The sequence below is a fragment of the Danio rerio genome, chromosome 2 (genome assembly GCF_049306965.1).
Source record: "Danio rerio strain Tuebingen ecotype United States chromosome 2, GRCz12tu, whole genome shotgun sequence".
Taxonomy (NCBI): domain Eukaryota; kingdom Metazoa; phylum Chordata; class Actinopteri; order Cypriniformes; family Danionidae; genus Danio; species Danio rerio.
Genome location: NC_133177.1, coordinates 27824046 through 27843798, shown reverse-complemented (window position 1 = coordinate 27843798; position 19753 = coordinate 27824046). Strand labels below are relative to the sequence as shown.

The 19753-nt window shown below is 35.0% G+C and overlaps 2 protein-coding genes across 2 annotated transcripts; one reads left to right on the top strand and one right to left on the bottom strand.

Annotated features, from left to right (window-relative positions):
- Positions 1-3469: 3469 nt before the first annotated feature.
- Positions 3470-5574, bottom strand: rps28 (ribosomal protein S28). Its single transcript, NM_213034.3, has 4 exons — positions 5352-5574; positions 5026-5073; positions 3842-3964; positions 3470-3588 (listed from the first exon to the last, which is right to left on the bottom strand). The coding sequence occupies exons 1-3, from the start codon at positions 5388-5390 to the stop codon at positions 3842-3844; spliced, it is 210 nt and encodes a 69-aa protein (NP_998199.1). The 5' UTR covers positions 5391-5574; the 3' UTR covers positions 3470-3588.
- Positions 5575-8039: 2465 nt separating this feature from the next.
- Positions 8040-18074, top strand: si:rp71-39b20.4. The gene is made up of 2 exons (XM_005171241.5): positions 8040-9589; positions 15391-18074. Exons 1-2 carry the CDS (start codon positions 8270-8272, stop codon positions 15688-15690), a joined length of 1620 nt encoding a protein of 539 aa, XP_005171298.1. The 5' UTR covers positions 8040-8269; the 3' UTR covers positions 15691-18074.
- The last annotated feature ends 1679 nt before the right edge of the window (positions 18075-19753 follow it).

Here is a 19753-nt window from a genome sequence, read left to right as displayed (position 1 = left end):
AAAAGATCACACCAAAATAATTAAATAAGTAATGCAACATATGTAAATACAATCATAAAATAACTGAACGATACTCTCTTCTTTATCAGTACAGAAAACACATTTTAAATCAACATCTTTACATTCATTTATTCATTCATTTTCTTGTCGGCTTAGTCCCTTTATTAATCCGGGGTCGCCACAGCGGAATAAACCGCCAACTTATCTAGCAAGTTTTTACGCAGCGGATGCCCTTCCAGCGGCAACCCATCTCTGGGAAACATCTTTACAATATTTAGCAATTACCTGTTTTACAGGATAAATACAATGAACAATTTTAAATGATACCTCTCTAATTTTATTTGTTATACAAAAACATCTGGAGACTAGTGAACTTTTATAGTCATCTCAACTTACATCTGTCAAAAAATTATTAGTAAAACTTTGTATAACTAAGAAAATTTAGTTAAAATCCAAATAACATATTAATATTAAAGTAACATAAGTTTCAAAGTAACATAAAGTAACATAAATGACTTTTTGTCATATCATTTTTAAAGTGTTCTTAAAAGCTTCATAAGTGTAATTTTAGTTTGATGAAATAAATAATATAATTTGAGTGTACTGTAATTTTCAAAGAGAAGTTAAAGGGATAGTATGTACTCATGTACTCACCCTCAAGTGTTTTTCTTTTTAGAGATTTATGAGTTTCTGTTTTATATTGAACACAAAAGAATATATTTCGAAGAATGTTAAAAGTTATTCATTTAAATAGGAAAAACTAAATACTATGGAAGTCAATGGCCAACAGTATTCAGAATTCTTCAATATACAGTTGAAGTCAGAATTATTTAACCCCCTAAAAACTTTTTAAATATTTCCCAAATTATGTTTGACAGGGCAAGGACTTTTTCACAGTATGTCTGATAATACTTTTTTCTTCTGGAGAAAGTCTTATTTGTTTGATTTTAGCTGGAATAAAAGCAGTTTAAAGTCAGTATTATTAGCTCCTTCAAGCTATATTTTTACAATAGTCTACAGAACAAACCATCATTATACAATAACTTGCTTAATTACCCTAACCTGCCTATTGTCACTTTAAGCTGTATAGAAGTGTCTTGAAAAATATCTAATAAAATATTATTTATTGTCATTATGGCAAAGATAAAATAAATCAGTTATTAGAAATTAGTTATTAAAACTGTTATGTGTAGAAATGTGTTGAAAAAGTCCTCTCTTCAATAAAGAGAAATTGGGGGTAAATAAACAGGGAGCTAATGATTGTGACTTCAACTGTATCTTCTTTTACTCACCACCTGCTTTCTCCAAACCTCTTGGGATTTCTTCAGTTAACTCCAAAAGAAGATACTTTAAAGAATGGTGGTAACGGGCATAGCATATAACATCCACATTTCTATTTAAAAACATTACTACCAAAGTCCCTCCAAATATCTTCATACGTGTTGATAAAGGTAAAAAACTATGGAAGCAGTTGGGGATGAGTACATTTAAATTATTCCTTTAAATAGTCATCATCTTTAAATGGGGCGCATTATAAAATGTGAAACAAAATATTGATTATATTAAAAGCTGTAGTCATCTCAAATCTCCAAATTATGTTGAAATGACCTAGTACTTTGGTCTCGTTGAAACCACTATTGCTTTTGAGCAAATATTACAAATGCTTTTATTTGATTCACGCTTTAGTTTGCACAAGTCATGAATAAACCCAATATTTGCTGAAATGCTATCAGTGGAAAAAGTACATTTGTACACTTTTTAACCCAAGATATATTTGAAATGAGCTAACTGTAAACTACCTAATTGCATTATTTAACTACAATAGTTGAGCTACACTGAAATGTGATGCTGTGTTTTAAGGCAAAAGGTGAAAGCTGCGAGCGCAGATGCTCCGCAAACAAACATTAAAAAATGTTTTATGTTGTGAGAAGACAGTAGGGGGTGGCTAAAACTGTAGGCAAAATACACCATGCTACTCTGACCTAAACATCTGCTAATGTGTTCAGTGGTTAAAAGCAGGATCATTATTCGACAGCTGTTTTCTTCACACCGACTGCTTCAGATTATTCTGACAAATCTGTGCAACGCCGCCCTCTGGTGGACACACAGGCAAATGTGTGTTGCATGCTCATATATTTTAGAGCAGGGGTCACCAACCCTGTTCCTGGAGAGCTATACCTTCCTGCAGAATTCAGTCCCAACCCTGATCAAACACACCTGAACCAATTAATAGTACCTAAAGCAGCACTTGATAATTACAAACAGGTGTGTTTGGTCAGGGTTGCAACTAAAATCTGCAGAAGGGTAGCTTTCCAGGAACAGGGTTGGTGAGCTGTTTTAGAGGATTACTTCACCCGAAACTGAAAAATTCATTTACTCATCCTTTACTAGTGTTTAACTTTTATGAGTGTCTGTCTTCTGTTGAAACTATAAACCAGTAACTATTGACCTCCATAGTATTTGTTTTTGGGATTAAATTAGTCTATTTGGTGGAACTAATAAAAATTCTGCCATCATTTAGTCATCTGTGACTTGTTCCAAACCCATTTGAGTTTCTTCTGTTGAACACAACTGAAGATAAGCTAAAGAATGTTGGATAAAAACAGCCATTGACTTGCATTGCATTTTGTTCCTACAATAGATGCCAACCATCTCTAGAATATCCAGAAATACATTGTTTAAAACCACTTAAGTGTAATGGTGAGTAAATTTCTGGGGAAGGGTATAAACTGAGCCAGCTTCAAATGGGTAGGACTTGAGCTCTGAGACCTACTAATTTTGGGTGACTATACATTTAACTTAAAGACACTGAGATAAACTTCAAGTACTAAACCAAAATATGCCATATTATTCTAACAATGGCTTTGGCTAAATAGGGCAGTTTTTATATTAAATTTATGTTTGGAAAATGGGTGAAACCAAATGAAAGCAAACTTTTGATGACCAACATATTTCTAAATATCTGCTTTCTTTTAACACTCATCTCACATTTGCATGAGAAAAATCAGCTTCATCTGAAATGTAGTTCACTCTTGTAAGTGTAGTTCTTGCTTTGCACATAAAATTTAGTTCACATTAGTTAAACTAGATCATTTATTTCCCACTAAACAAAAAATGTCATGATTTACAGATCCACTTGTTCCAAACTCATTTGAGTTTCTTCTGTTCGCCCCTCAGTGTCACCTAGATATACAGTAGTCAACATTTTAAGTTGTTCGAAACTCAAAGTTGTCCTAAAACTATTGAACACCCATTAAATGCTGATTACTGTACATGCACATATATGGCAGATTTTTCCCCCAGCATTCTTCTGTAAATTGTTAAATATTATGTTAAAACTCTCATAACAGCTTAGAAACACTTGAGTTAAATTAATTTTGGGGTGAATTATCCCTTTAAACTGGCATAATGTGCAATTAGTACAACAGAAATTAAAATATCAAATTAAAAATAGGAGAATGAGACCAACTTATTCACAAAGTCAATTTATTTCAATCTGCACCCAAATGGTATAGTACTGCCAACTGTAGAGCTGGTGTTGATCTGCTCCACGAGTACAGCTTTGGCCATTGCAGCTCTTCATGTGCACTGCAGAAACAAACAGACAAACTGTTAAAACCTGCAGAAAGCTGAAAAAAACAAAACAAAAACACAAGACTGGCTGGTCAACTGACCAGTGTTATCATATTTACACAAGTTATCAAGCAAACTACAGACAGTCAAACATTTTTTTAATCAGACATAAATGATAAGCTTACATTTTTCAGACACAATTAATTTTGTCTTAAAAAAAAAAAATGATGACTAGCAATATTTCCAGCAGTGAATGTTGTTTACTGACCTAGCGAAGTCTCCTGGCCTCTCTTTCAGACTCCAGAAGTGTCAGCACATCTCCTTCTCTGACTGGGCCCTTCACGTTCCTGATGATTGATCGGTTGCTGTCATCCATGAACTCAACACGCACCTTTGAAAACAGGCACAATGCAATTTGGTTCATTTATAGCCAGAAGAGAAGCATAATTCTTTAAAAAAAAAACATCCTTTAATGAATTATAAGTACTTTTAAATGCACGTAGCTTCATAATAATTTCATAATACTTTTATAATTAATAATAAAATAAGCATCATGTTCATTTGGAGTACATTCAGGGGTCAAAATGGGTTTTTTCTTTTTTTTTTAATTAAGTTTGACCAACTTTTTAATATTATTTCCCAAAAATGTTTGTACAGTATACGCTTTTTTCAACCGATCTCCCACATACGAGTGTGAACGGTTAACTAACATTAACATGTACGCCAACTAAAAACATTACAACACTATATATATACACACACACACACACACGTTTATTTTTTAAGTCTAAAATTGAACATTTAAACTACAACGCATTTTAAATCAGGTTATGATCATGTTAAACAGAAATGCATCTTCCATGGAATTTAATCTTAAAAAAAAAAAAAACATAAAAAATAAAAATCACATTATATTATACACCATATTCATTTCTGAAACCCCATCAGTACTCACATTTACACGCACATCCTGCCACAGCGTTACCCTTTCCTAATCTTTACAAATTAGAATTTTAAAAAAAAGTCTACATTGAATTTCACATTGACTAATTAATAACCTGCTGATTAGATAGAATATGACTAAACTATTTTAATAACTGAATGCCTTTAGAAGCAAAAAACATTATTTCTTTACATTTTAAAATAACAAATCCCATGTGTTGTCTTTCAGAGATTGCATCAAGCAAATATGGAAAATACATGTCAATTAATGATCAAAATAATGAGAAATTGTTGTTTTGCATTTTTACTTGCCATGCTGAGCAAAATTAAAAAATATATATTCTATAACCTCTGTAGTGATGACACAAACTTCCACCTAGGTTAAATTAACAATGCTTTACCCGTTTTAGAAATCAACACAAGGTATTTTATTTCATGCTGCCAAACGTATATTCCTGAGCATCTCTGCAGCTCCACATGACTCCTAACATGTGTAGAGTATGAGCTTACCTGGGTACACTGTCCCTGGGAGCCAGTTCTTCCCAGCACTTTTGTAACCTGTAACAAACAGTTACCACATTATTAAACGTGTCAGGCGAGTAAAATTATCCTATATAAGCTGTTAGCTAAGCAAACTTTTGTATAGCATAATGCTAACGCTAACTAAAGGCCTGACTACAAGCACCGCTGTATTCCTGAGCGTGGATGTGACAGGATTTTACGACTATTAAAGAATCATTTTCCCGAAAAAGACTTCAATCTACCCGAGTTTCATCTAATAAGTTCTAAATAGCAAAATAAGAAGGTAAATACTCAATAAATTTTATTTTACTTACTCTGGCGAGCTTGATGGGCTGCACGCGGCTGGCGTCCATGATTTCAGCTTCGTTCGGAAAGGAAGTCACGTGGTCCCGGTGGAATATTTATACAAACACCCAAAATGCGTATTTTCAATTGATCGGGGTTTACTATGACTTCTATGTTGAAACAATTTATAATGACATAAGTAGACTGTAAAAATAATGACTTCTTAATTATTAAATTGTTTTTATATTTACGACAACTCATTTCCGCTTCCGGGATCATGAAAGGATTTTTTTTCAGGAGACTTTTATGTTCACTGCGGTGTTTCAGTATGACAGCAGCCCCCTTGCATTTAAACGTGAACTATAAATATTATATTTATAAAAGATTATGCGCAGGCAGATTTTGAATTAACATATACGTTATCTTTGGTTTCCATGAATGTGAAAAGGAAAATAATACTTATTTTATAAACCTTATTTTTTGTTGTTGGCCAAATCTCATTTTTACATAAGCAAGTTTTGTAAGTGTAACGTTAAACCTTTTTTCTTTCTAAATTTAAAACTGAAATTAAAATGTATTTTGAGGCTATTGTAGGATCAACAAACTTAAAAGCAATACAAACAAGGACTTGGCACTTGTCTTGGAATAAATCAGTGACTCTTAACCACGTTCCTGGCGGACCACCAGCTCACAATTTCCTTATCTCCTTAACCAAACTCACCTGATTCAGATCATCAGCTTAATAACAGAGACTAAAAGATCTGTAACGAGTGTGATAGACAAAGGAGACATCCTAAACATGCAGTGTTGGTGGTGCTCTAGGAAAATGGTTGAGAAACACTGGACTAAATGACTGAAACCCCCTGGATTGTTGTTGTTTGATCGATGACATTTGTTTTTAAGTTTTTTCAAGCATTCAATAATAAAAAAACTATAAATGTTATATTTATAAGCGCCAAACTCATTATTATAAAAATGTCCCATACGTTTGTAACTTATGTACTATTTATTATTGTTAGTATTATGTATCACTATGAGAATTTGACAATCCAGAGGCTGGAGAAAGCTGGATGTTCATTGCAGAGAAGCTGCAGGTGTGAGCTCTAGCGGGAGGTCAGGCTGGCCCACAGGACCAATGCAGAGACTTGTCTATCACTGGAATCTTTCAGGAAGATCATGCTTACCTCTCCTCCATTACCCTCACAGCGACAGCTCAGGATACAGCCTGGTCCAGGATTATGGATACCATAATAATACCAGGATCAGGATAACATAATTTCTTCACAGGTCTTGGATTGCATCAGTGGCGCTGCATAATTTCCAGAGGCCTCAGGACGAGTAACCCCAGATGGAAAAAGAGAATAAAGAAAATAATTAGCGTAGCTGCTGTTCATATGTATTTAAACACGAGATGCAAAAATGAAGTGCCATAAATTAAAATAGAAGTTAAATAAACAAAAATAGAAAGAAACAATTAACAGAACAATATATTAATGGTGTGCATGCTAAAATTCATAGTTATAGGCATCAAGAAATTAGAGAAGAACAGATACCAGGGATCTGTCAAGAATTTATATGAAATTAGCCTGTTAATTGCATAAAATGCATAAAATGATTACATTTTTACAGAACATAATGAAATTTATATTGAATTTTGCATTGGCCTAATAATTTCAATGTCAAGACAGAAATGCAACAGTTCTCACTGTACTTCAATAGTTTGTTAAAAGTTATTTGCAAGACTAATAATATATGGTCACAGCCATTTCACCCGGCAGCCCAAGAACGGTTTCTCACTGAAGCTAAGCAGAGCTGAGCCTGGTCAGTACCTAGATGGGAGACCACATGGGAAAACTAGGTTGCTGCTGGTAGTGGTGTTAGTGAGGCCAGAAGGGGGCGCTCAACTTGCGGTCTGTGTGAGTCCTAATGCCCCAGTATAGTGAAGGGGACACTAAATTTTCAGTAAGCGCCGTCTTTCGGATGGGACGTTAAAGCGAGGTCCTGTCTCTCTGTGGTCTCGTAAAGAGTAGGGGAGGAACTGGTGTCCTGGCCAAATTCCCTCCATCTCGCCTTATCCATCATGGCCTCCCAATCTTCCCTATCCACCTAATTGACTTTATCACTGTCTCTCCACTCCACCTATAACTTGTGTGTGGTGAGCGCACTGGCGCCGTCGTCCTGTGGCTACCCTAGCATCCAAGTGGATGCTGCACACTAGTGGTGGTGTGGAAAGACACCTCTCATAATTGCGAAGCACTTTGGGTGTATGGCCATACACTATATATGCGTTAAATAAATACATATTACAGTACATATGTAAATGCACTTTACGTTCGAGGTGTTGTCTAATGATATCAGTGTTAAAATGTGCCAGCAAGCACACATGGAGAGGATATAAAAGTGGAGGCAATGCTACCGAACAAGATAAGTAAATTTTGGGATTAAAGGATTTTCATATTGGATTTGCGCTGAATTGTTTAAATATCAGACTCAGCACAACGCTGCATTCCTGTTGTTTAAAAGCAACATAAACTGAAGTTTGCGGTGAGCATTTAATATCCCCACACCTGCTATTTATCCTTTGCTATTCCTCCTCCAAGGGCTCAATCCTTAAATCACGACACTAATCCTCATGACTGTATTTTTAACTCTGCTGAGGACAGAAAGAACAGCAATGGGATTATGGCTTCAGTGAGGTGGGGCAAATCCTAACTCTTGATCTTCAGTTGAGCTGAAACAAATACAGTTGCTTTTTCTTTCTGTCTTTTTTAGCTTTATTGCAAACTCTCAAAATATAGAAGCAGTGGAATATGTTTTCTCCGTTTGTTTGGACACTTCCTTGAGACTTCGAACAGGATGTGTACAATTTGACTGTGGAATCTTCCTTCTGTGGCATTTTTAAGAGACACATTACCTTCACGCACATTGTTTAAGACGTAACTGCAAAATGGATCAACCAAGAAGACATCTGAAAAAACTGAAAAAGAGACGTTCAAGTCTTTTCGCAAGCGCCAAACTCAATGCCAGCTTTTCACAGAGTATAGAGGAAGAAGAGAGTGCCTTTCCTTTTTCACAAGACAGCTCTGTGAAACCTTGGACTTCGATGGATAACCTCGACACTCCGTCACCTCAGAAGACTGACAGAAGAGAGCAAGAAAAGAGGAAAAGCAGTGAGGTCGAAGCGGCGAAGATGCCACACCGCCATTCAACTGTGATCAATGTTAATGTAGGTGGGAAAGTCTTCACGATTCCCAAACACCTGGCTGTCAGATACCCTAAAACCAGAATAGGAAGCTTAGCCCTGTGCAAAGACCCCATCAAGCAGCTCAATCTCTGCGATGACTATTGCGTGCTCACCAATGAGTTTTTCTTTGACCGAGATCCGACTTTCTTCCACTACATCTTCCACTTTTATTGTAGCAACGTATTATGGGTAATGGAGAGTCTTTGCCCTGTCAACTTTGAGGAAGAGATGCAGTTTTGGGGTTTGCATTTGAGGGACAGCCCTCGATGTTGCCGGATTCTCTACGAGGAGAAAATAGATGAAATCAGAGATCAGCTGAAAGTGAACAGGGAGCTTATGGCGGAAATCGAGCCTAGGCACAGCGAGGAGGGTTTCAAGAGTATGTTTTTAGGTGATGTTCGTAAGGTGCTATGGGACCTGATTGAGAACCCATACTCCTCGATGTCCGCTAAGGCCTTTGCTGTGTTCTCAAGCCTTTTTGTGCTCATCTCCATAGTGGCAATGACTCTCAATACTGTGAGCGAGCTGAAAGATTATAAAGTCTATGGCAGAACCTACATGGAGTGTGTGGAGATCACCTCCATTCTCTTCTTCACCTTTGAGTACTTCCTTCGCCTGCTGACGACATGCGACATTAAGCATTTTCTGAAGAGTGCACTTAATTTTGTAGACTTAGTGGCGGTCATGCCCTACTTTATTCAGCTGGTTTTTGAGGCTTTTGCAGACCAGGAGGATGTCAGTGTCCAAGATGACCTGAAAACAATGGCGAGGGTTAGCAAAGTTAGCAAAATACTTAAAGTTGTCAAACTCATGCGGATCTTTCGCATCCTGAAACTGGCGAGGCACTCGACGGGCATGCGAGCGTTTGGCTTCACTCTTCGCCAGTGTTTTGAACAGGTCTGCTGTCTGTTTCTCTTCATCATCATGGGGATCTTCACCTTCTCCGCCCTCATGCACTCGGTGGAGCAGGACGTGGCAGGAACGCCGTTTAGCAGCATACCAGATGCCTGGTGGTGGGCAGCGGTGAGTACATTTTAAATCTTCTACACCACAATTAGCAGAATTATAATAAGCATCATAAACATGAGCAAAAAGGAAGCACAGTGGCGCAGTGGGTAGCACAATTACCTGACAGCAAGAAGGTCGCTGGTTTGAGCCCTGGCTGGGTCAGTTGGCCTTTCTGTGTGGAGTTTGCATTTTTTCCCTGTGTTCACGTGGGTTTCCTCTGGGTGCTCCGGATTCCCCAACAGTCCAAAGACAGGTGAATTGAATAAGCTAAATAGTTTGTAGTGTAATGTTAGAGTGTATGGGTGTTTCCCAGTGTTGGGTTGTTGCTGGAAGGGCATCTGCTGCTTAAAACATATGCTGCATAAGTTGGCGGTTGATTGTGCTGTGGCAATCCCTGATTAATAAAGGGACTAAGCCGAAAAGAAAATGAATGAATGAACATGGGCCACACCCATGGTGTTATTTAAAGAGAACACCATACCCTAGATCAGTGGATCCCAATGTTGGGGTTGGGACCCCCTGGGAGGGTCACAGGACAATGTGGGAGGGTCGCTTGGTGATTTCCAAAAATCAAATAAATTACTTTAAACTATTAGAATTAGCATATTTTATCCACAACATACAGGAGGTAAAAATTGTGTTTACTAGTTACATAAAAAACTACAACATGCAAATAAAAAGCCACCAGCCATTTGATTTCCTTTTTCCTTAGTATTGCGAACCATGGGGTGTTCACGTTATATTAATAGTATAAATTGTAATATTTAATATTAATAGCGTCAGTTGCAGCAAATTGCTTTTACAGCACCATGGGAAATGTTGACACTTTTACGGCACTTTACATACAAAGATTCAAAACCTTGTATACAACTGAATTTAGAGGATGAATCCAAAATTAAACCAAGAATAGACTTGTGATATGCCCACCAGTCTTATTAGCAGGGCCAAATGGAAACCTTAATATGTGAAATGAAAAAAATTATATTTTTTTAACTTGTATTTAATGTATAAAATGCAAATCCAATTAGATTCACTTTATTTGGTAAACAAAGCAAGTCTCTCATATATGTGCTAAAAGACAGAAAATATTACAGTACAAACTGCATGGTCCATAAATCAGATGGAAATTTTTATATTAGTCAATAATATTACTGTAATTAATTTAAAAACGGAATAAATATACATTTACACTCATTTACTCAAGTAAAAAAACAGAATTAACGATGGGCTAAAAATCTGCAGAAAATCTGCGGAAAATCTGTGGAATTCTGTGCGCGCAGGGCCTACTCATTAGAAGAGGTTAATATTAAATGAAACAAATTCATAAAAAATACTGACAAAAAATTATTGTTAGTCTGTTGTACTTTTTTGTGTTGTGATTACATAGATCTATTAGTGTGTGCGCAAGTTTGTATGTTTATAACCACCTCTGAGGATAGTGGGGGCCCTGAGTCACTGTGATTTTTATTTTGTGGATTGCGGGCTCTAAGGTTTGGGAACCCCTGCCTTTGATAACCCCTTACACCATTTCCTAACAACACACAGCATGACAAGATTCCATTGGCAAGCATTTTGTCTGTCCGCACCTCACACGTTAAGACTAAAACATTTTAATACCAGAACCGCTCAAAAGTGCTGAATGGTGCTCTTCACTCCCAATGAAATGAACATTATTAAAATCTAATTAATACACATTTAACCTTACTCACTTTCCTCCAGATTAATCCATGCTTTATCAGGTTGCCACTGCGTAATGAACCAATTGTTCTGGATTATATCTACACACTTCACTCAATTTAGTTTATTCCGATTCCCCTTTACCACATGTTTTTAGATGGAGAGGAAACTGGAATACCTGGAGGAAACCAACGCAGACATAGGGAAAACTTGCAAATTCCACACAGAAAGCCCTCCTGGTCCACCAGCGACCTTCTTTCTCTAAGGCAATCATGCTAACCAGTTAGCCACCATGCCGCCCACATATTAAGCCTTTTAAAAATGGTGTGCACTTCGATTCACAGTTCTAATGTTCATGTTTAAACTTTATATTTGCTAGATTTCAGCCTAGCAATAAATGCACCTAAAATGATGTTAAAACTCACATCAGAAACATGAAGGAGTTAAGTTACCTTATTAGTTTTTACAAAATTAAGTAGATTGAACCTAAAACAATTAAGATGCCCCCTCCCCCCCAAAAAACTTAAGAATTGTGTTGTTTCTGCTCATTTTAAATAAGTAGTTTGAACAAACACCAAACGTAAATTATTTTGTGTACAATAATCATTTTGATAGGCAATAAACAATAACAAAAAGGAAGTTTTTAGGAAGTTTTTATTTTATTTTAATTTTAGACATAGACATTTAAGGCATGTTTATACACTGCAAAAAATAAACAAGTTAAATAATCTGCTTATGGAATAAGAAAAATAATCTTATGTTAAAGGGAAAAACAAGATCAGTTTGCTTATTCCATTTTGTTTGTGTCAAGGAAAAACTCACTTAGTTTTGGCATATTTCTGAAAACAAGACAATATGTTTTGCTTGTCTAGAAAATGTACCTTGATTTAAGAATTTTTAGATATTTGGACTAAAAACAAGTCAAAAAATCTAATTAAGAAAATTATTTTTTTGCAGTGTAAAAATGTTGTTTTTCTTGTCATGCTGTTTTATCTAAGCATTTTGTTTATTATTTGAATTCATTTGGGTTATGCTTTTCTATGAAATAATTTACACAATAACTGAGTTTGTCCATATGTTTGTCCAAAAATTAAATGAAAGTAACCCAGCATTTTTAGAGTGTATTTTGCAGTATATAGCAATAAATGCACCTAAAATGATGTTAAAACTCACATTAGTAGCCTTTAACACTGAATGAAGCACATAATCAGTACCTGAGGCAGTTGTCATTGTTATTGTAGTTTATGATGTTGTTCAGCCATGACATTGCTGAAATATAAACTTTGCATGTTACAGCTGTAGGTGGTTAATGCAAAAACTAACTTTAACATGGAAAAGACACCTTTTATCACATGTCGCAGTGTCGCGTCATGTGTAGTTAGGACACGGTGTTAAAACCCAGGCTATTATTAGGACAGTGCTGTTACAACAGCTTCCTCTATTTTGGGGAGGCTTTCAACTCAGTGTTTGAGAACATAGCTGTGGGGATTTGCTCTCATTCAGAGACAAGAGTGTCAGTGATGTCAGACACTGATGTGGGGCGATAGAGAGGGTGCACAGGGGGCCCATGGTGATCAGGTTCTGGTTTTGTATATGACTCAGTTTTTCATTCAACTCTTATATTGTTATTTAAATAAAAATAAAAAAACTGTTAAACTTTTGGTGCTTTTGGTTGTTTAAATGAAGCTCAATTAAAGTGAATTTAATTTTAATAAAAATGTTTTTAAAGAAAATTGCAGTTAATTATAACTCTATTTTTCAATTATTATGAAAGAAAATCAACAACATATCGATTTCTTTACTCTGAAGTTAAAGCACTGATATTTAATAGCCTAAACATGAATAAATATGTGTTTGAAAAAAAAACTTTCTGTTATTTTATGCTAAACAGGCAACATTTTTATTTTTTAATTGGGTAGAAAAGTCACTTAACAGAATAAAACAACATTTTTAAAAAGTTTTACTCAAAAACAAAACCATAAATAAATCCAGCCGAACCTTTCCATAGCTGTGTACTGTATTACCATTTACATGTTGTTCTTTCAAGCATTTTTTGTTGATTAAAAGATGTCTATCAGATGTCAAATAGACGTCTAAAAACATAGTCGTCTTGGCTAAAACAAGGCTAAATTTGTGCTGTCAGTGAAAATCTAATAGACGTCTAAGAATAGATATCACTGACAGCCTAAGATCAGCCTTATTTTAGCCAAGCTATCTATGTTTAGATGTCTATTAGACGTCTATTAAACACAAAATTGTTTGCTGGTTTTGTTTTGATCACTTCTGTTTTCACATTTGTAAGTTGCTTTCGATAGAAACATCTGCCAAGTGATTGCATGTAAATGTAATGTAAATAACACTAAAACTAATAATAACACTAATAATACTAAAAAAACATAGCGATAGACGCAATAAATTCAATTCTGATGCTATTTGTTTTCCGTTATACCAAAATAAAAGCTAAGTACTTTATGTAAATGTTGTCATAATTTACACCTATTAACTGAAATATTAGAATCTGTGTCTGTATGCATTGTAAGTGGGTTTTATTTTTCACGGTTATCATTATTATCATTTGCTGTGGCTGTTGTATTCTTCTATCCTCTTTAAATTGTTGGTCTTTATCCTCTGGCAGCTGTGTTTAATCTTATATAATACCTTGTAATGCCGCTCAATTGGAGGCATCCGTGCTGATTGGAAAAGTTAGATTAGTTTGTAACTTCCTGGAGGCTTACTAAGTCTTACTAAGTTGCCTTGCTTGCACAAATTTGACTTTAATCATTGAGCTAATAAACTGGAAAAATAACTCTGCTATGCCACTTTAGTTTTTATAAACAGTAAAGTCTGTTGAGTCTCTAACAAATGCTGTGCTGTGTTTCAACTCAATTTACGTCAAATATGGAAATAAATGCAAAATCTTCAGCTGTTACTATATTTATTAATATTACATTTATTTATACTTAATATTAGCAATGCAACAAAAGAATACATAGTTCTTTTAAATTTACACATCTGTTTATACTTTTCCGCCTGTAATTTATTTACCTACAGTAATTTACTGTAAAAACTATATGATCAATTAGTCACGACAGCATATTGTTTAGCTAATTATAAATTTTTAAACTTAGTGAATCATGTTTTAACTTAATTTTATGGGTTATGCAAGCTGTTTTAAGTCAATTAACACATAATATGTTTATATGACTCATAAGGTTAATTTGATTAAGCTTAAAAATATAAAGCAACCAGTAATTTTAACAGGGCAGTTGAAAAGTTCAGATGCAAAAACATGTCTGTAAAAAGTGCAATCTGACATTTTCCTCTAGAATAAGCATTTTTCTTAGGCTTCCATATGTTTATGATGAGTTAAGACAATAAAAGAAACATGTTCTTTGATTATTACTGAACCTACACAGTAAAAATGCTGGGCTCCACACAATCAATTTGTGTCGGAGAAACATGAAGGAGTTAAGTTACCTTATTAGTTTTTACAAAATTAAGTAGATTGAACATAAAACAATTAAGAGCCCCCCCCCCCAAAAAAAACTTAAGAATTGTGTTGTTTCTGCTCATTTTAAATAAGTAGTTTGAACAAACACCAAACGTAAATTATTTTGTGTACAATAATCATTTTGATAGGCAATAAACAATAACAAAAAGGAAGTTTTTATGTTATTTAAATTTTAGACAGACATTTAAGGCATGTTTATACACTGCAAAACATAAACAAGTTAAATAATCTGCTAATGGAATAAGCAAAATAATCTTATGTTAAAGGGAAAAACAAGATCAGTTTGCTTATTCCATTTTGCTTGTGTCAAGGAAAAACTCACTTAGTTTTCAAACTCACTTAGCAATACAATATGTTTTGCTTGTCTAGAAAATGTACCTTGATTTAAGAATTTGTAGATATTTGGACTAGAAACAAGTCAAAAAATCTAATTAAGAAAAAGATTTTTTTGCAGTGTAAAAATATTGTTTTTCTTTTCATGCTGTTTTATCTAAGCTATTCGTTTATTATTTTAATTCATTTGGGTTATGCTTTTCTATGAAATAATTTACACAATAACTGAGTTTGCATTTTTAGAGTGTATTTTGCAGTAAATAAATATACATTGTCTTTTTTTATGCCTTTACAGGTGAGCATTTCCACTGTGGGATATGGAGACGTGGTGCCCATTTCCTACTCCGGTCGAGTGGTGGCCTTTGGCTGCATTTCTTTTGGTATCATTTTAAATGGAATGCCAATCTCCATCCTGTTCAACAAATTTTCTGACTATTACGCCAAGCTAAAGGCTCAGGAGTGCACAAACACAAACATCCAGAGGGGTCTGAACCTCAAGAAAAGACTGCGGAAGAAATTCGACAACTGCTTCGAGCCTCAAACCGAGGAGTCTGATGAGGACAGCAGGCATCACACCGGCCAGTGTCAACACTAACCGTCCATGTTGGTCATTCTGCCTTCACTCCCCTCGAACAGTGAGCCCAGGTTCCCAGCCTGCCTTGAATGAAACAGGGGTTTAACTGATGGGTGAAATTCAGGTTAAAGGACATAAGGCCATTAGCATTAGGGTGGCTTACAAACGGCTTGGACATTTCTGTTCGTTTGTCGAAGTACGTATGTTAAATAATCATAGGGCCATTATAATGTCTGGAAAAAGGATAGAATCTGCAATTTACTTAATAAAAAGTACAAAAGCTGATATATATATATAAAGTGCTGGACAACAACAACAATAAATAAGTCTTGATGTTGGAATGAACGAGTGGTTTGGTTCACAAGTAATGCATGCAGTGTTCAATCCAACTTTTGTATCACTATAAAAGGACACGGACGCATAAACTTCATCTCCAGAGCTGCTCTAAGAATCAATTTATCTGCATTTTTACAATTTTATCTGCGGGAAACTGTTGTTATATCATGTAGACATGAAAACTGAACTATCTTCACAACAAATTTTTAACTAACTTGAAAACACTGTGACAGAAATATAATCCCAATTACTATTGTACTGTGGAATGTAAATAAATAAACAACAGGACAATTTCATAATTTGTCTTGCATAAATAATTTTTTAATAGAAGATAAATGGAAGTAGAATTTATATAATCATTTTCATGATTTCAATTGATTAGACAATTAGAGTGCTAAATTGAATTGAATCATTAAAAATGGTTTCAATTTTGAATTTGGATTCAGTTAGTAATCTGATATCTAAAACTGAAGAAATAAATGCCATTTTCAATCCTTTTATTTAACTCTATACATCTGAAGTTCCATCTGACCCACAGGCTATGATTTATTTTCTACAAAGTTTAAATGTCATCACAGTTGATTCAGATGCCACAATCCTTGATGCCCCCTAGACATTAATGAAATAAATCTGGCAATTAAAACTGTGTGCTGCATTAAAGCCCTGAGGCCTGATGGCTTTACCGTTGAAATGTTAAAGAAATTTCAGAATAATCTAACCCCCCTACTTTTACCAGTGTAGATGGAATCCCTAGAGCATGGTTACTTACCAGAGACACTCATAGTTCTCTAATTCTCCTTTTAAAAAGAAAAAAAAATCCTAATAGTCCTAATATCCTAATAATCCTAATTGTTCCTATCATTCTTTCTCTTTACAAAATGTAGATGCCAAGATATTGGCCAAAGTATTAGCCTTTCGTCTTAAAAATGTACTTCCAAAAATTGTATCAGATGAACAAACGGGCTTTATCAAAGGCAGACAATTATTATTATTTTGGACAAAGAGAAGTATTTTGAACAATCCGATTTTTCAGGTCACATGATTCATCATTGCCAAGTGGTAGAATTGCGCAGAATAGATAAACAAACTAGAATCCTGAGATTCTGTTGAAGTTTCTTCCTCAATTAATACAAATAGGATTTCCGAGGATCAAATGAGACTTATGTGGCCTTCAGATATCTTTGGTGTATTTGGAGTGTTGCTTTTACTGTTTCTGTTCTTGGTGAGGTGCTTTTAGAGACCGTGTCTTTGACTTCATAAACATGTTTCCACTTCAGTAAGCACTTTATCAACCCTTTAGATCAGTGGTTCTCAAACTTATTTCACCAAGTACCACCTCAGAAAAAAAGTCTCTCCAAGTACCACCATAATGGCAAGCATTGTGATACAGTATAGCATAGCAGGCCTAATTAAACAGCTACAGCTCTTCACAGTTTAAAATGGGGCAGATTTATTCCTATCATTAAGAATATGTATGATTGTCAGCCACTTTAAACATTATAAGTTTAAATATTAACTATTCTTGCAGACAAAAAAAAAAACTTTTCCATTTAAATTAAAATGTGCTGATAAAGGTTAATTACAAGTGGCACTGTTCTTAAAAAGTAAAAAGGAAACTGCTGTAGTTGTAAAGTATTAATCTATTCATCAAAACCTGGAAAACCTGGTTAAAAGTGTGTTCATTTTATTCTTTTATTATTCAGTGATTCTTCCGCGTACCACTAGAATGAAACCCTTGTACCACTAGTGGTACACGTACCACAGTTTGAGAACCACTGCTTTAGATGATCCCAATCTACATTTTGATCATTTCAGGATGGCCTGAAGGGTGATTTCTTTTGTTTTATCATTTGTATTTATTGTTGTTTATTAAACTGTATCTGTAGAATGGTTAAAAAATCCTGTTCCTCCATTTCCCCCTGAATCCATCATACTATCCTCATCATATTAAACTTATATACGGTTCTTTAAAACTTTTACATAACATATCCTCTTTGTTCTGTATTACATAACATGTTCCTGCAACTTGCGTGTATCAGAAAACTAATAAAAGAGCTCATAAGAAGGAACTAGTTCATCATTTGTATGTCCCCACATAAATAATTCAGTGTAATCATTAATAAAAAGCTTTAGGCTCTGTAAAACTACATGCAGAACATTTGTTTTTTTGTATTTAGCCCAAGCACAATGCAAATCTCAGAGGAGCTGCTTTCATTTGGCTCAGTATAAAAGGCTTTGTTTGAATTGTTTTCAGTGTTTTCCCATGAACATCTTCATTTTTTTGCCTTCTCGGAAAACAATCTAAACGCTAAGCGAACACGTATAAGCTACCGTCAGTGAGAAGTCAAGCGATCTGCCTTAATGTCTAATAGGATTTAAGGATCAAGAGGACTTGTGATGCCATTGTTTTAAGTGAAATGTTCAACTTCAATTAAGTGGGAGTAAAGACGAGAGCCCATAACGGCTGCTAGTGTTAGTGGCCTTTGTTGTATAGGAAAGGTCAGCAGGGAATTACTGTGTAACGGTCAATTATGGGACAATTTGTGAATTTAGACAATACTGGAAGAACTAATGGATGCATTTATTATTAATTATGTTTCCAGTCTGTCGTTTTTTACCATTGAGCTGAACTCACTCCAGCTGCCGAAACGAATAGCTAAATAATCAGTGTATCAAATTAAAAGTAATGCTGCCTAAAGGTCAATAAAGAAAGTGCACAGCACCCATTTTATCATGCATAATCTTTCATTTTAAAAAGTTATGCGTAACTGTGAGATAATGAGGGAAGTTAACTATAGGGACAGCATAAATGTGCTTTTATTATTAATACAATAAAGCCAGGGAAGGAAATTCTTCGAGAAACCCATATGTGTGTGTATCTACTCCGTAAAAAAAATGTAGGGTTCCACACAATTAAAGGGCACTTATGACGAAAATCAACTTTTGGAAGCTGTTTGGACAGAAATGTGTGTCCACAGTCATATTGGAGTGATTGAAACACAATAAGTCTCTTTTTTTAAATTTCCTGATGTTTAAATAAGATCCAAATCCCTCCTATTTTGAGGCCGACCGCAAAGTGTTGTAGGAGTCCAGTTTGCCCCGTCCACTAAATTGATTGACAGACGCCAAGTTTCTATAATATGAATACACAGAACACATCCACAGAACAATTTATTAAGATAAAACAATTTGCTTCACTCTCTGTGATTTTTTAATGTTTTATAAGTTTAAAATGTTTTTAAACAGAGCATGTTCGTAATAAATACAGTAAAATCATTCTGTAATTCTTAACCGCTGTAATCACCACGGCCGCATGGTGTCAGTAAATACTAATATGTGTGTGTGTGTGTGTGTGTGTGTATGTGTGCAAACAGCCTTTGTGAGAATCATCATTTCAGAAAGGCTTGAATACACTCCACACACACATGAAATAAACTTCCTTGGTATTTTTGACTATAGTGACCTTATTTCAGCTTCATCCGTGTCTGTCTCTATCACTGACTGCTGTTTATCTGCTGTAACAGAAGCATAGATATTTACTTTAGATGTCGCCTGCGCTGTTGTTGTCTATTGGAAGGAATGGGTCAATAGAGCTGCCATTTTAGTACAGAGTAGTGCTCCTTTGAAATGAATGTGGGACCAAGGTGTAATGAAGGACTGGCCATCTGGAACCATAGATATGTAAACATTTATACATGCATCTATGATTGGGAGTTTTCCCAGTGGCAGTTTTTAATTTATGAAAATT

What these genes read in the sequence shown, in the direction of transcription:
- si:rp71-39b20.4 (XM_005171241.5), top strand. Translation starts at nt 8,270, where the DNA reads ATGGATCAACCAAGAAGACATCTGAAAAAACTGAAAAAGAGACGTTCA. An exon ending in ATGCCTGGTGGTGGGCAGCG is followed by an intron (nt 9,590 to 15,390) that starts GTGAGTACATTT and finishes ATGCCTTTACAG; the next exon opens with GTGAGCATTTCCACTGTGGG.
- rps28 (NM_213034.3), bottom strand. Translation starts at nt 5,390, where the DNA reads ATGGACGCCAGCCGCGTGCAGCCCATCAAGCTCGCCAGA. An exon ending in AGCCCATCAAGCTCGCCAGA is followed by an intron (nt 5,074 to 5,351) that starts GTAAGTAAAATA and finishes TGTTTGTTACAG; the next exon opens with GTTACAAAAGTGCTGGGAAG. An exon ending in CCCAGGGACAGTGTACCCAG is followed by an intron (nt 3,965 to 5,025) that starts GTAAGCTCATAC and finishes CTGTTTTCAAAG; the next exon opens with GTGCGTGTTGAGTTCATGGA.